Source organism: Daldinia loculata (genome assembly GCF_022478755.1).
Source record: "Daldinia loculata strain CBS 113971 unplaced genomic scaffold F4817scaffold_67, whole genome shotgun sequence".
Lineage (NCBI taxonomy): Eukaryota > Fungi > Ascomycota > Sordariomycetes > Xylariales > Hypoxylaceae > Daldinia > Daldinia loculata.
This window is the reverse complement of record NW_026054921.1, coordinates 95,117-108,694: the sequence shown is the minus strand read 5'-3', so window position 1 is coordinate 108,694 and position 13,578 is coordinate 95,117. Positions and strand designations below refer to the sequence as shown.

The 13,578-nt window shown below is 47.8% G+C and overlaps 5 protein-coding genes across 5 annotated transcripts; 2 read left to right on the top strand and 3 right to left on the bottom strand.

Annotated features, from left to right (window-relative positions):
- Positions 1-111: 111 nt before the first annotated feature.
- On the bottom strand, positions 112-2,136 carry F4817DRAFT_361536 (uncharacterized protein; the record flags this gene model as incomplete). Its single annotated transcript, XM_049306425.1, has 2 exons — positions 112-1,715; positions 1,785-2,136. 2 exons carry the CDS (start codon positions 2,134-2,136, stop codon positions 112-114), a joined length of 1,956 nt encoding a protein of 651 aa, XP_049155157.1.
- A 3,218-nt stretch (positions 2,137-5,354) lies between these two features.
- On the bottom strand, positions 5,355-6,257 carry F4817DRAFT_254936 (ribosomal protein L37ae). The gene is made up of 3 exons (XM_049299203.1): positions 5,953-6,257; positions 5,605-5,769; positions 5,355-5,535 (listed from the first exon to the last, which is right to left on the bottom strand). Exons 1-3 carry the CDS (start codon positions 6,000-6,002, stop codon positions 5,472-5,474), a joined length of 279 nt encoding a protein of 92 aa, XP_049155156.1. The 5' UTR covers positions 6,003-6,257; the 3' UTR covers positions 5,355-5,471.
- Positions 6,258-6,844: 587 nt separating this feature from the next.
- F4817DRAFT_349872 (uncharacterized protein) lies at positions 6,845-8,785 on the top strand. The gene is made up of 4 exons (XM_049304885.1): positions 6,845-7,087; positions 7,155-7,644; positions 7,692-8,251; positions 8,307-8,785. The coding sequence occupies exons 1-4, from the start codon at positions 7,033-7,035 to the stop codon at positions 8,462-8,464; spliced, it is 1,263 nt and encodes a 420-aa protein (XP_049155155.1). The 5' UTR covers positions 6,845-7,032; the 3' UTR covers positions 8,465-8,785.
- A 541-nt stretch (positions 8,786-9,326) lies between these two features.
- On the top strand, positions 9,327-11,165 carry F4817DRAFT_319823 (DUF155-domain-containing protein; the record flags this gene model as incomplete). The annotated part of the gene is made up of 3 exons (XM_049301107.1): positions 9,327-10,556; positions 10,615-10,966; positions 11,089-11,165. 3 exons carry the CDS (start codon positions 9,327-9,329, stop codon positions 11,163-11,165), a joined length of 1,659 nt encoding a protein of 552 aa, XP_049155154.1.
- An 845-nt stretch (positions 11,166-12,010) lies between these two features.
- F4817DRAFT_368407 (uncharacterized protein) lies at positions 12,011-13,464 on the bottom strand (the record flags this gene model as incomplete). Its single annotated transcript, XM_049307233.1, has 3 exons — positions 13,027-13,464; positions 12,728-12,966; positions 12,011-12,661 (listed from the first exon to the last, which is right to left on the bottom strand). Exons 1-3 carry the CDS (start codon positions 13,145-13,147, stop codon positions 12,011-12,013), a joined length of 1,011 nt encoding a protein of 336 aa, XP_049155153.1. The 5' UTR covers positions 13,148-13,464.
- Between the last annotated feature and the right edge of the window lie 114 nt (positions 13,465-13,578).

Below are 13,578 nucleotides of genomic sequence, written 5' to 3'. Positions count from 1 at the left end.
CACCCCGAAACTTCCAATGATGCCCAATAAGCCGTAAAACGCCACGCAAAATGCCCAGTGTCCATGTCCATTTGTTCTTGTTCTTCGTCGTGACAAAATTTGTGACGATCCCTATTGCGCCTTGAGATCTGCGATCGCCCTTGCTACCTCCTTAGTTGCAATCTTCTCGAAGCGCTGTCGAGCATCCTCGTTAAGAGAATCGTCCGAAACCTCCTTATACAGCTTGTGGCTGAGATCACGATTAATAGAGGCGTACTGATCTGCCGTAATATGTCCGGATTTCCAGTGAGGTTTGAGGGCGTCCTTAACGATCCCACTTATGCTCTCCTTCATCTCGAAAGGCAATGCTCCACGCGTAGGACTAGTATCTTGTGACCGTGATAGATACCCATTGGCGGGTATCGGCTGTTGTCGTTGAGGCCGAGGCTGCCGAATTTCGGGACAATTACCGCTCGCCCTATTGTTCTGAGGCCCATGTGTCCGCCGGCGGGATCCCGAATCAGAATCGCTATGATCCCCATTACCTCGGTTTGCCAAGAAGTTCGTAGGTGGGTAGATCGGCTCAATATGTGAGCTGAGGGACAGGGGTGAGCCCGGGCGATCGTTAATCGCACGTGGCGGGGGGGTAGTCGATAGAGCTCGGGGACTGCTGAAAACTGACGGGGAAGGAGATGAAGCTGGTGATGATGGGTCCGGTATTGGTTTCGAGAATGTGAAGAGCGGACGGACGTTCTCATCGTCAGAAGGCGCACTCATTTCAACTTCCTTTAACAAAGAAGAGAGGAAGGAAGGGGCCTCGCCATTACTAAATTGGGCAGAAGTGGGATTTGAATTCGGCCCATCTGATATAGGTTGGTTGGTTTGTATAGAGGGGCGACTAGACGATGAAGCTTCCCCTATTGTGGGAGCTCTTCTTGTTCGAGGTCGTTTTAGCTTACGTTCCGGTTGCTGAGGCGGTTCAATTGGAGATGCAGTCACGGAACGAGACTTTCGCTTTCTGTGACTCGAAGTCGGACGATTGGGGTTGGGGTTGGTGGCCTCCATAGCCTTCTCCAGCGCACCCCAGGCCTGCTTCTCTTCTGCCGTCTCCTGAGGAGGAGGTGGGGGTGGGGGCCGTTGCACAGGCACCACATTCGATATGTTACTTACAAACACGTCGTGGGCTCCAAGGCGGCTGGCGATATTGAAACGCTGTTGCCATTGCTGACGATCGCGTTGCTCTCTTTCCAATCGCTGTTGTGATCGTCGGAAGTTGCGTAGAGCTTCATCGTCATCATGATTATCCAGATCGAGGTTTAACGCATCCCAAACCCGGCCTGCAATTTGACCCCATGCACCCTGCCACTCGGCTTGTCGCCTGGCCCGTCGTATGCTAGCCAGAGTCCGTGGCAAAAAATTGGAATTGCCGTCGGAAAAGCTAGCTTCTGTAAAATCCGCATCTTGGAGCTCGGTGGCCAGGAAATCTGCGCCGGTATCTGAGCATTCTAAGCAGAACCAGTGCCCTCGAGGCACGCTTTCGAGGCCTACACAGTATGTATGATATGGTGCATCGCAGTTGTCACAGAGCAGAAGCACATCTTCGTGATCGGTTTGATTGCAGATGGGGCATGGCCTCGTTGCCTCTTCTACTTCGGGATTGTCGTCAAGCCATGCTTGCGGATCGAATTCGACAACTTGCTTCTTATCTTCTACTTTATACGAAGATAATTGGGTACCTAGCGGGAGACTTGGTTAGCTTGTCGTTCCGAAAGGGTGCAGCCAGAATCGCGACGCTTTTAACTTACCTCCAACTTTATCATAGACATGCACCAGGTGGAATGCTTGGCGGCAAATCGGACAGCTGTTCGCCTTTCCAGTCCATTCTCGTAAACAAGCATCATGCAAAGCATGACCGCAAACTTGAATAATGGCGATTCTATGTTCTTCATCATTTTGGTGGGCAGCGCTAGATGTACTGCCTAGTGGAGACCCCGGTGATAATCGTGCCAGAGCATTTGTAACTTCGGACGTTTTAATGGGGGACGAGGAGCTCGGCAGCACGTCACCTTCTAAAGGTAAATACAATTGCGACGGCGACGGCGACGATGACGATTGAACGTCTAGATTTTCTAGACAGACAATACATTGATCAGCCATCGGGGCAGATTTTCATGGATTGTCGATGTTGAGAATACAACATATAAGTGACTTGATGTAAGTCTGAATTTAAGATTTGCTGCAGCCTAGACCTGAGCAGTAAACCCCCTTTGAAAATGGGTGATCGTTAATTCGCTATTAAAAGCACAATGCAATAGCTTGGTGGACGGGCTCGAGGCGGACTGTGTGGATTCGTAGATTGATAAGGTGGGAGTCGTCGATAATACTCGAGGGGATGGGTTGAGCAAAAGCGATAGGAGTGGTGCAGGTAGATAGTATAGTAAGTAACCTAACCGTTAGGTATGTAGATGGTAAAGAGAATAGATGGGACCGGAAAATAAAAGGCAGTGTTAAGGTAAATGACGATGATGCGTTCCCCAAGTACCAAGTAAGTTGCGTATGGTGTCTTATTGGAGGGAAACTAGAGGGATGATTGGAAAACGAGCTAAGTATTGGGTGGCCAATTCCGTTGCTTCACAATCACCCCTTCTGACGTTTAAGTTTAGAAGAATGAATCGACTCCGGAGAGCTCCAAGGTCGCTTTGACGTGTGTGCGTCTGGAGGGAATAGATGGCTTATGGCTTATGCTTGGCTGACCAGTTAAACCGAGCTTTGTCTAGAAACGAGATGTGGCGGAAATTCGAACGAGTTAATACTGTGTTGTAGTTTGCTGCGTTTTGGAGCTTAAACAACTCTAATGTAATCCGTAGATAAACCGATAAACCGATAAACCAAGGAGAGAACAAGGGGGTGAATTTGATGGGAAGAGGATGGATGCTGGGTTTAAGTTCTGGTTTGGTACAGATTTTAATTTTTGGAACAGAAAAAAAAAATAAGTGACAGGTGACTGATGACTATTCCACGGAGAAAAAGCCAAACAGAGGACTTGGACAAATGCAGCTTTTTTCTGTATCTCGTTATGCCACTGCCTTGCCTTGTTATGGTGCTAGGCGAGTTACTAGGAACACTGAAGTGGGCGCGGAGTGTGGATTTGGACTTCAAGGTGGTTGACACAATGATAGAAAGGTCAAAAGAGAATAGAGGGGTGCTGAAAGAGCGTGGAATTTTGTCATTTAGCGCTGCCACCTTAATCTGGTCCAAGCGTCACCGTGCCGGACCCAATCAGCCGACGCCAACTGAACCCTGGACCCTTTTTTAATGGGGGGGTATTTGGTAAGTATTTGGTATTTGGTAGTTATTCGGTACTCGGTACTTTCTTTAGTACTTTCTCAGTGAGAGCTGAACATGGGGAGTCTCAACTTCCTCCGTACCTACATAGGTAGGTAATTCAAGGCAATCCAGGCAATCCAGGCACTAGGGCTTCGTAAGAAATAGACCTTGGAAGAGAGGGGGGCAGCTGATGATTAGGGACTGCCTACCTTAGGTACGTAAGTCACAAATTACTCGACTTCTAATAGCAGTAGTACATACATATGAACCCAAGGGTGGGCCAAAGACTGATGAGTCGAATAGTGGCTATTGTTGTTGCCGTTGCTGTCTCGTGAACGCAATTTGTACAAGGTACTTTTCGGCTCAACCCACCGGAACTTGGACAGTAAGTCGCTTGGATGGCTTGAGATTACCAGCTCCGAATCTAGACGGCGGTATTTAGAAAACGATGAGATAAATCCCTAAAGTTTTCATGACGAAACTCGTAAAATTATAAATAGAGACGAAGAGAGTTCGGTAGGTAGTGTTAAACCGGGCCAAGCGCATCTGCGACTTTCCAATTCAATGTCGGTTTGCCAGGTGCCAATAAGGTCCTCTAGTGGTACCTATGAATACATGTATCCGCATAGGAATACCTGCATAAGAGATATACCTTAGATAGGTACCTAAAGTACTGTGCAGATATGCAGATGTGTAGATCGTGTCAAAGGCAAAGTACGTATAAGTCGTATAAGTAAGATAAAATAAGAGGCAAAGTTCAATGTTGGTAGGTAGTAAGTGCACAGTGAATATAGTACGAATAAGCAGATTTCGCTTCCAAAGTTAGTAGTAAGAAACCTTAGGTTAGGTACCTACATATACCTACTGGTCATGCAGCATCCTCAAATGTGCATCCTCAATGTTGCAGCTAATGCAGCGTTACTCGTCTTCCCCTTGACGTTCCGAATAGTTGACCAGTCAGCACTCGCGAGGATTAGCGATGGATATTCTTCATACAACATTGAACCTTCTAACCTTGGTATAGTGGTATGTTCCGGTGTAATTCTTACCCACTTACATCTTACGTATGACCTGATTCTCAAACCTACCGATACCCGGTTGGAAATCTCAACGACGGGTCCTTGTTGGGAGGGAAAAACTCCAAGTTCCGGTTCTTTCGGCTATCCTAAATATGTACCACGGGATCTGTAATTTACCGAATGAGGAATAAACTCGATTTCAGGTACAGTTCGCCAGGCCAATGATAAAATGTATAAGCCAGTTGGAGACTATATTAGTAGTAATCAAAAGACCGGTGCCTATACCATCAGATAAAAGTCTTGTGCGGTGGGATAAGTAAACAAGCTAGGTCCGGACTTTGGTAGCCGATTACGGATGAGGCGAGAATACGATGGGGATCGGGTCTTTTTATACCTATCTTGGGAATTCGGTAATTCGCACTCGAGCCCGAGCAGCTTATCCAACCGCATATAGTTCGAAGACGGTTGCCTCTCAACGTGACACTTGTCTCATGAGTGCTGCCTTACGACTTTGCGTCAACATGAATCCTATTTGAGGAATGAGTCTACTAGGCAGCTAAATGACTCATGCAAGTAAACAGGGTTGACGACATACCTGCGCCAGGAGCAGCTGGGCTCAAATTCGAGCATATAGCAGTTAGGCAAGGATAAAAGTCCTCAAGCCGCACTGTTGCTCTTCAATATGCACCAGCCGCCCTGGCGTCAAATATCCTCACATTTAATACGTGCTAGGTCGTGCAAGGCCAGTCGACATCTCGAACGGCAGAGGTAGATGCCTAGGATAATCAATTAAAGCGACCCTCGCCAACAACTCTCCATCGAATCGATGACTCGAAAAGCGTAGATCCGACGATAAAAGTCTAGACGACGGGTCCTTGGGCAATATTGAGAAGCAGGTTTCACATAAGAGCATTATTAGATAAAGCCGGGCCGTATAATGCGACTCCGACAATCAGGATGTTTTGTTCATAGTAATTCTTGTTGGCATTTGGTTATGATCGATGATCCGTAGGCGATCTCACTGATGCCCACTGAGGGAATTCATCGATCGTCGTCATGACCCTTCATGGTTTGCGTAGAAAATTCCGTGTTCCTGTACACCGAAGCCAAATGCAAAGAAAATAGCCGTTCCCCCTCACATCACGTCTAAACCTCCTGGATCTCCCTCAATCTTCGCAGCGTTGATCGCATGGCAGCCGCAGCAGCGGTCCTGTAACGCGAATATTAGCACTGACGTCTCTCGCCCTTCTAGCAGAGTTTATATTGCAGTTCAACATACGAGACAGTGTAGGCTCCTCCGGCAACAGTCTTTCCACACGACTTGCAGTCCCAGATACCGACGGAGTGACGCTTGACGGAGACCTTGCCGCAGAATGTGCAGGTGTACTTGGCGTGCTGGGTGATTTCCATCTTCTTGACCTGCTTTCGGAGCGAGGCACCGTATCTATCCGGGAGGACTATCGTCAGCGGTTTGCTTCGTAGGAACTAGGTCGCCTCGAGCGTATTTCTTCGTGTTTGGGAGATTGTAATTTTGTCTCAATAGACTGGTCGCGTTGGACCACCAGCGATGACATGGCCGCTCGAGGGACTCTAAATTAGATACCAACGAAAATATTGAGTTACTTACCTGGTACCGTACTTTCCGGTAACACCGACCTTCTTTGTGCGCTTCGTCATTTTGTCTGAGGGATGTGAGGTTTGTTCGTGGAGTGCGAATGACGATGGAAGGGTTGGGTGTTTTTCGGTTGTGGTCGAAATTGGAAATTTCCTCAATCAAATTCCAGGTTGGACTGCTGAGTGGGCTGCTAGCTTAGAATTTTTGATTTTGTGAGAAAGTACGGCTGGTGGTGGTCCAGACTAGGGTCTAAGCGAACGAATAATTAAAAGCTTGGACCACGTTAGGCAAGTGCGCTAAAAGGGGACATAGGAGGGGGGGGAGAGGTTGGGAGGTTGGGAGGTTGTGATAAGATAGTTGGTCAGGTGATTGAATGACTAACCCATACAAATCATTCTCCAATTATTCCGTAGACTGGAAGTAAACGGAGCATACAAAAAATGCTCCGATTCGCTTAAGCACGATTTAAGCACGGACCATGATTTATCCATCTCATTGGCTCCCGTCATCTAAGAGTCTAACAAGGCGGAGGGACACTGCCATAAAACCATCCCTGCGGAGATCATCTTGCGGACTAAACTTCTTTAGGCACGCACCCGAAACTTACGGTACTCTCACCGGATTGATATTCACGAAACGCCGGAGTTCTCTTTCATTTGGAGATGTGAAGCCGAGGTATGTACGGCCTTGATTCCTTTCGTAGCTAGAACTGCGCTCCGTGATTACCGCTTTTAAAGCCTCTTGTATGTATGTATCCTAGTTTATTACCTAGTTTATCAGAAGCGGTGCCGGAAATGGGAGAAGGGAATATCAAACGGCCTGATCTGCGTGTACTGTATTATTTATCTATATATATATATATATATTATAGCCCTGATAGAAAAATACTGGCCACATATTTCATGTCTCCTCAGTCTCTAGCCTAAGTATTACCTGTATCGCAAGTATAATAGGCATCTCCTTCATGTAAAGGAGCTTCTTACCTCGAGCGAAGACCTACGTCGATATCTAGTCGAGTGCATCTTCTCTTCATACTTTTTTCCCATCTACCTATATTCGTCCTAATTGCATCGTCCTCGACCGAAACTCATAATGTCTTTCAAGAAACACCCTCGCCAATATGACCTAGTGGTGTTCGGCGCAACTGGTAAATTGACTACCTAATGGTTACTATGTAGGAGATTAAGTATATTCAGACGGCTAATCGTTGGTAGGCTATACCGGGTCACTGATTGCGGAACATATCACAACCCACTTCCCAACATATCTAAAATGGGCGATAGCCGGTCGATCTGCTGACAAGCTGCGGAATGTAGTTCAAGGATGCAAAGCCTTGAACTCTGATCGTCAGCCTCCAGAGATTGAGATATGTGGTCTCAATGACGCAGATCTTGCGGCGTTGGCCAAGAAGACTTTTGCGCTCATCACGACAGTTGGTCCGTATGCAAAATACGGAGAGTTTGCCTTCAAGGCTTGCGCAGAAGCTGGCACTCACTATTTCGATTGCACCGGCGAGGCTGTTTGGCACGCATCTATGATCAAGAAGTATGAAGCATCCGCGAAGGCGACGGGTGCTTGCATGATCCCCCAGGCCGCCATCGAATCTGTGCCGTCGGATTTAATGACCTTCTCGATGGCATCACTCATCCGATCCGAGCTCTCAGCCCCGGTGGGCGACGTTGTGGTTAAAATACATGAGATACAGTAAGTTATTAGCCCAATTATACCAGCGGGAAGTTAACACGATATAGTGGTGCACCGTCGGGTGGTACTCTCCATACGCTCCTAGGGCTCTTCGACGTCTTTCACTGGAAAGAAGTGGTTAAATCTCACAAACCATATGCTCTATCTCCTGTCCCGAACTCAAAACAGGCCCCTAAGCCTTCGTTGCTTTCAAAGCTAACAGGCTTATATACCATCCCCAAGCTTGGACTCATGTCAACCTCCATGACTGCCGGGACTAACACAGCAGTTGTGCAGCGTACCTGGGGTCTGTTCAAACAGGAGCCATCGTTGCAGAAGCAGTTCTATGGACCGAACTTTACTTACCGGGAATTTATAAAAGCGAAGAACCACCTAAGGGGTATGGCGATGCACTATACCCTCATAGTCGGCGGCGCATTGCTTATGTTCTGCTCGCCAATTCGAAAGTTAATGCGCAACTTCGTCTATCAGCCCGGCGAAGGAACAAGTAAAGAAGATCAGGCAAAAGAGTATATCCAGTTCCACGGAATCGCAACGCCAGACGTCCAACCTAGCATCGGCAAGCAAGCATGGTGTAAGGCTGAATATAGTGGCGGATTGTATTATTGTAAGCACCTAACTTTTTAGTTAGATGTAACTTATAAGCTAACGACTGGTAATAGTGACTGCGGTGTTTGTTAGCCAAGCTGCCTGCACAATATTACAAGACGACCTCGACCTCGTAGGAGGTGTTTATACCCCTGCATGTTTAGGCCAGGGATATATCGACCGTTTGAATAATGTTGGCTTCAAACTAGAGTCGAAGATTATCGACGCATAGTTTTCTCTTGGCTGCGTTCCGCATTTGTCCAGAATAAGCCGAGAGGCGTTATTTCGGCTTCATATGGCCGGCGTTAGGATTTGGCATCTATGATTGTGGAAGGTCAGAGAATGACCCGGAACTAATATGTTAAACAGGCGGAGGTTATGCATATGATCGAACTTGTTTTAAGAAGAAGTAATGGGCTGGAGTTCCATCTTGAGCCTCTTTTCAAACCGTTTGCATCTAACGACGGAACTGGCGATAATAGGAAAGTGTATTATGCATAAATGTATGTATAATACCTATGCTACTACATGTACATAGGTACTGTGATGCACGTGTACCTTATGTAGGTATTGGCTACAGGTACTGATATGTATTGACCATACATATTTGCAGGTAATATACAGATAAATACGAAGACGGACTGAGGATCCCCGCAAAAAATAATAATGTTGCAGGGGTCGGCGTTGACAAGCCGGGCCTAGCTTTATTTTCTTTTTTCTTTTTTCTTTTTTCTTTCAACGTTGGTCAATTCGTCAAACGTCATAAATACAAGCTTCTTTTTTAGCCCCGAGAATTGCGTCCCGTCTCTAAAACAAACCTCTTAGGCCGTAACAATACACACTCTCTCCCACGTTGTCACACCGACTCGTGTTGCAAGCTCAAGTACTTTGATTCATGATTTGAAATTATTCCCGAGATAAGAAGAGCAAACAATTGGATCCGCGAGTTTCATCTTTCATATGGCAACACGGTAGCAGTTAATATAAGGAGAGCTATCATCGCACATCGCACATCAAAGGTCACCTAGTAGCAGGCTCAGTTGGCTCCTATCGCTATATGAAGTCGCGTATTATCCAAGTAGATAAGTATCACGATGGATGCATCACCAAGAGCTTCAACTAGCTCCAGCCTGACGTCTGAGCGAACTCCTCTCCTACGACACGACGCAAACCGTCCTAGAAGCGCGCGCAATGTAACCTTCAACCCCAATCCCGTAACGAGAACAATCGATCCCGATCCCTCATCCTTAAGCTCCTCGCCCGGTACTACAGGCAACTTTGGTCATGCACGCCTACCTAGCTCTATGGCCTCGGGTAGCAGCTCTGCTGGTCCGCCACCTATGCTCTCCGCGCTGAACAACCGCCTGCGTCGACGTAACAGCCACGGCGCCGTCTTCACCGCTCTCCCGCCGGCAGCCAACCCTATACCAAAAATTGGCCCCCAGCGAAGTTCCAAGAATGCACAGAAGCTGAAATTATTACCGAATCCTGAACTTGACGTGGAGGGTCCAGATGAGGAGAGCGGCAGAGATGTCTACTCGCAATATACACGTATTAAAGATCCTACTGCAAGGAGAGATGCCGCACGATTAGGCAAGGCAGACCGCGAAAGGCTGCCACGGGTGACGGCCTACTGTACGGCTACAAGGTACCATATGGAAGGTTTGATGCGATTCCTTAAGGGCAGGGGTAAAAATAGGGGGGCAAATCCCAAGCTGATTGATGAATGCATATACACGCCGTATAATTACACGCTCGGGAAATCCGTAGAGCGAGCCGAGGTGGTGGAAGAAGTACGGCAAAGGCCGATCCAAACTTACGAAAGGAGACATTCTACCGGCGAAGTAGAAGAACACTCGGATGCGTACAAGAGGGAAAGCTTGCGGAACCTGCAATCACAACAAGATGGCGCATCAGATACCGAGCAGACATTCAGTAACGGCCGGGATGTACATAACGACCTCTCCTACCCGACACATTCTGAGGATGAGAGCGCCATACACGATCCGCATTCGCATTCCGAACACCAACAGCATGGTGCCGACTTCGACATCCAGGTACATACACCAGAGGTATTCTTATTCGACTACGGTGTTGTTGTGATATGGGGCATGTCACCAGAACACGAGCAACGGTTCCTAAAAGACATCGCAAAATTCGAACTTGATAAGCTAGATCCGGACGACGTGGAGACGGAGTGCTTCAACTTCTACTACACTAATGAGTACCAGCCACGGATATACAACGACTTTATCACGCTGAGGGACAAGGGGAACTACATGACGAAGCTAGCCATATCCCACGCGTTGGCGCAAAGCGTCAAGGTATGCTTTACCCTCATATATATATACAATGTGAATAGATAACTAACCTTCCAAACAGACGTCCCTCTTCGAAGAGCTTATCGCATCGACAGTCGACACATGCAAGGACATACCGACGCAGATAGCTCTGACGGGTAAGATCGCGCTGTCGCGGTCGCAAATCAACATGCAAATCGGCGAGCTGTTTATCCTGCGCATCAGCATCCACCTCAACGGCAGCGTGCTCGACACCCCCGAGCTCTTCTGGGTCGAACCCCATCTCGAGCCCGTCTACCAGGCCGTCCGCAGCTATCTCGAGATGGATCAACGTGTCCGCCTGCTCACTGAGCGCCTCGACGTCATTGCTGACTTGCTCGCCGTACTTAAAGATCAGCTGAGCCATGGTCATGGCGAGAAACTCGAGTGGATCGGTACGTAGTATCTAACATATCCATCCCCCCTATTCCCTCCCCTATATGGTTTACTACCTATTCCGAATGGAATGAGTCTAAACTATTGGGTGTATATCAGCCCAACTAACATATACCTACAGTCATCGTCCTCATCGCCGCGGAAATCCTAGTCGCAGCCGTCAACATTGTCGTCGACCTCTACGCAGGCGTAGACTAACCACCTAGCTTCGCCCATCACTAACTAAGAGAGCGAGCCAGGCCAATTTGTGTCTCTATACAGGTCAAGAAAGGACGGGCGGTGTTCGGTTTCAGGTGCATCGGTTAGATAGCATACATATACACATACATATGATATGCACAGCACACCACATAGCAGTACTAGTAGCTTGCAGCTTTTGGCGTTTGGGCTGCGTATCGGCTTTATATTACCTCTAACATAGGATAGGCATCATTGCATACATTAGGTACATAATCGAAGTAACGTCCAGTTGAAGCGGCGATAGCAGCGTGGGTAATGAATGGCGTTAATATCAATAGTTTCTTCGCGCGTCAGCTTCGTCATGTGTATCTTGTGTATCTACCTCTTACTTCATCCGCGTGCCATTTTTCGGAAGTATTATACACTATAGGAGCGCTTCACAGCAAAACCGACCTAATCTACCTACATATCTACCTCGCATAAGACTGAATCACTCAATAATCTCACAATTCCAGGTTAGATATTTGACTACTCCCTCAACGCGAAACAGAAACAAAAGCTCACATTTTTCACCAACCAACCCCTACAAAGTCCTCGTACATAGAAATTAAACCTTCTTTTTCTCTGATTCATTAATGCTATTATCTTAACTTCCTAGTTCCCAGGCCTAGCATAATACCTAATCCTAATCCTACACTCAAAGCCAAAGCTAAGCCAAAGTCCCTTACCGTAACGCCAAATTTTTAAGGGTCCTAGCGGTGGGAGGATCTCGTTCTTCCCCGCCGGCTCATATACGGATCATCTTCCTAAAGCCGTCTCTATCTGTTGGAGGGCCTAAGTCTGAATCTAAGGCTGTACCCCTCCTAATCGTCTACCGCGCCGTCGTTCTCGTCAACCTCGGTCTCTGGGTCCGTATCCTGATCGCCTGCAGGCTCGTGGTCGCCAGGATCCGCCATCTCGACATCCTGATCTTCGTCTCCTTCTTCATCCTGGACCTCTTCGAAGCGGGCCGAACGACCACCTCCACCGCCACGTCTACTGCTAGAGATGCTGCCGAAGTGGTCTCTGTCCCTGTTACGCGAGCGCTCACGCGCAGCGTTTTTTGCTTCGCGCTTATACTCTTCAACAGCCTCCTTGTATTGGGCCAACTCCTGCTCATATCGGACTTGGAACTCCTCTTTTTCTTTTTCTGGTAGGTCCTTCCAGCCGCGTGCGAGCTCCTCTTCGAGACGGAACTCTCCCGCTGCAATCTTTTCCTTATGCTGGGCCTGAAGAACGGGTCGGGTGTCGTTGCAGTAGATTTCGAAGGCGTTGCTAGGTCGCTTAGGTCGCTTAGCAATGCCATTAAGGCGGCCGTGGTCGAGCTGGGAGTGTGAATAGGCGTCGGAGCTCGGCGAGAGCGTCGCTAAGTTCTGATTAATGAAAGTCGCGCCCGGCCCGGCGCCCGGCTCAGAGATGGGAAGCAGGGACGGCTTCCTGTGCCCACGCTTGGTTCTGAGCGGCTTATCCTTAGGCTGCTAGATAGTTAGACATCTGTTTAATGTAAACGTTCCACAGGTAAGAAGGAAATTAGCACATACAGTCGGCGGAGGACTAGGGCTGCCTTCAGAATCCTCTACGTTGGTGCTCGTGCGCTTAGCGACCTGCTCGAGGAGGAATGCGCGCTCGAGACGTAGTTTTTGGACTTGGCGCTGGAGTCGGTTCAGTCGCAGCTGGTAGGCCTTTGTCTCATCTTCGATCTCTTTGGTGCGCTCCTTCAGTTGGATACATTTACGTCGGTAGGCTTCTTCGACCGTAGGAGGTAGAGCGGGAGGGTTAACTATAAAATTATATGGTTAGCTCGTGTTCTTAGTATATTCTGACGATGCGTGACTCCAACCCCGAGCAGCATTATCTTCAATTTCGGAAGATAGTTCAGGTTCAGCGGGTTTAGTATGTCCAACTTGAACGGGTCGTTTTCCCTTTCCGGGACTGAATCGAAATAAGGGCGGAAGATCCATCGTTGATTGTTGACGTTGAAGTGAGGATAGTGAGAGGTTATAATGACAAGGTAACCAACAAGTTTAATGGGAAATGGCTAATTCGAGAAGGTAATATGAGGGTGCTCATTATTGGGCACCTAGATTGGAGGTGCTTGCGCTGTCAAGTTGGTGATGATAAGAATGTGTGCACTTACTGCTCTGCGGAGCCATCTTTATACAATGCGACAGGTGTCGCAGCTGCTTCACCAATTCAGGATCTGACTGCGAGCCAGATAATTAAATTGCGTATTTCTTATTCCGATACTGAATCACAGCTGATATCTTAGAATGATATTGCGTGGTGTTTAACAAACATCCGACGGTGAAGTTGAAAAGAATAAGATGACGAAGAGAGCAAAAGACGGCGCAGATAACAGGCGCGACGAAATATGTCCATAGCTTATTCGAAG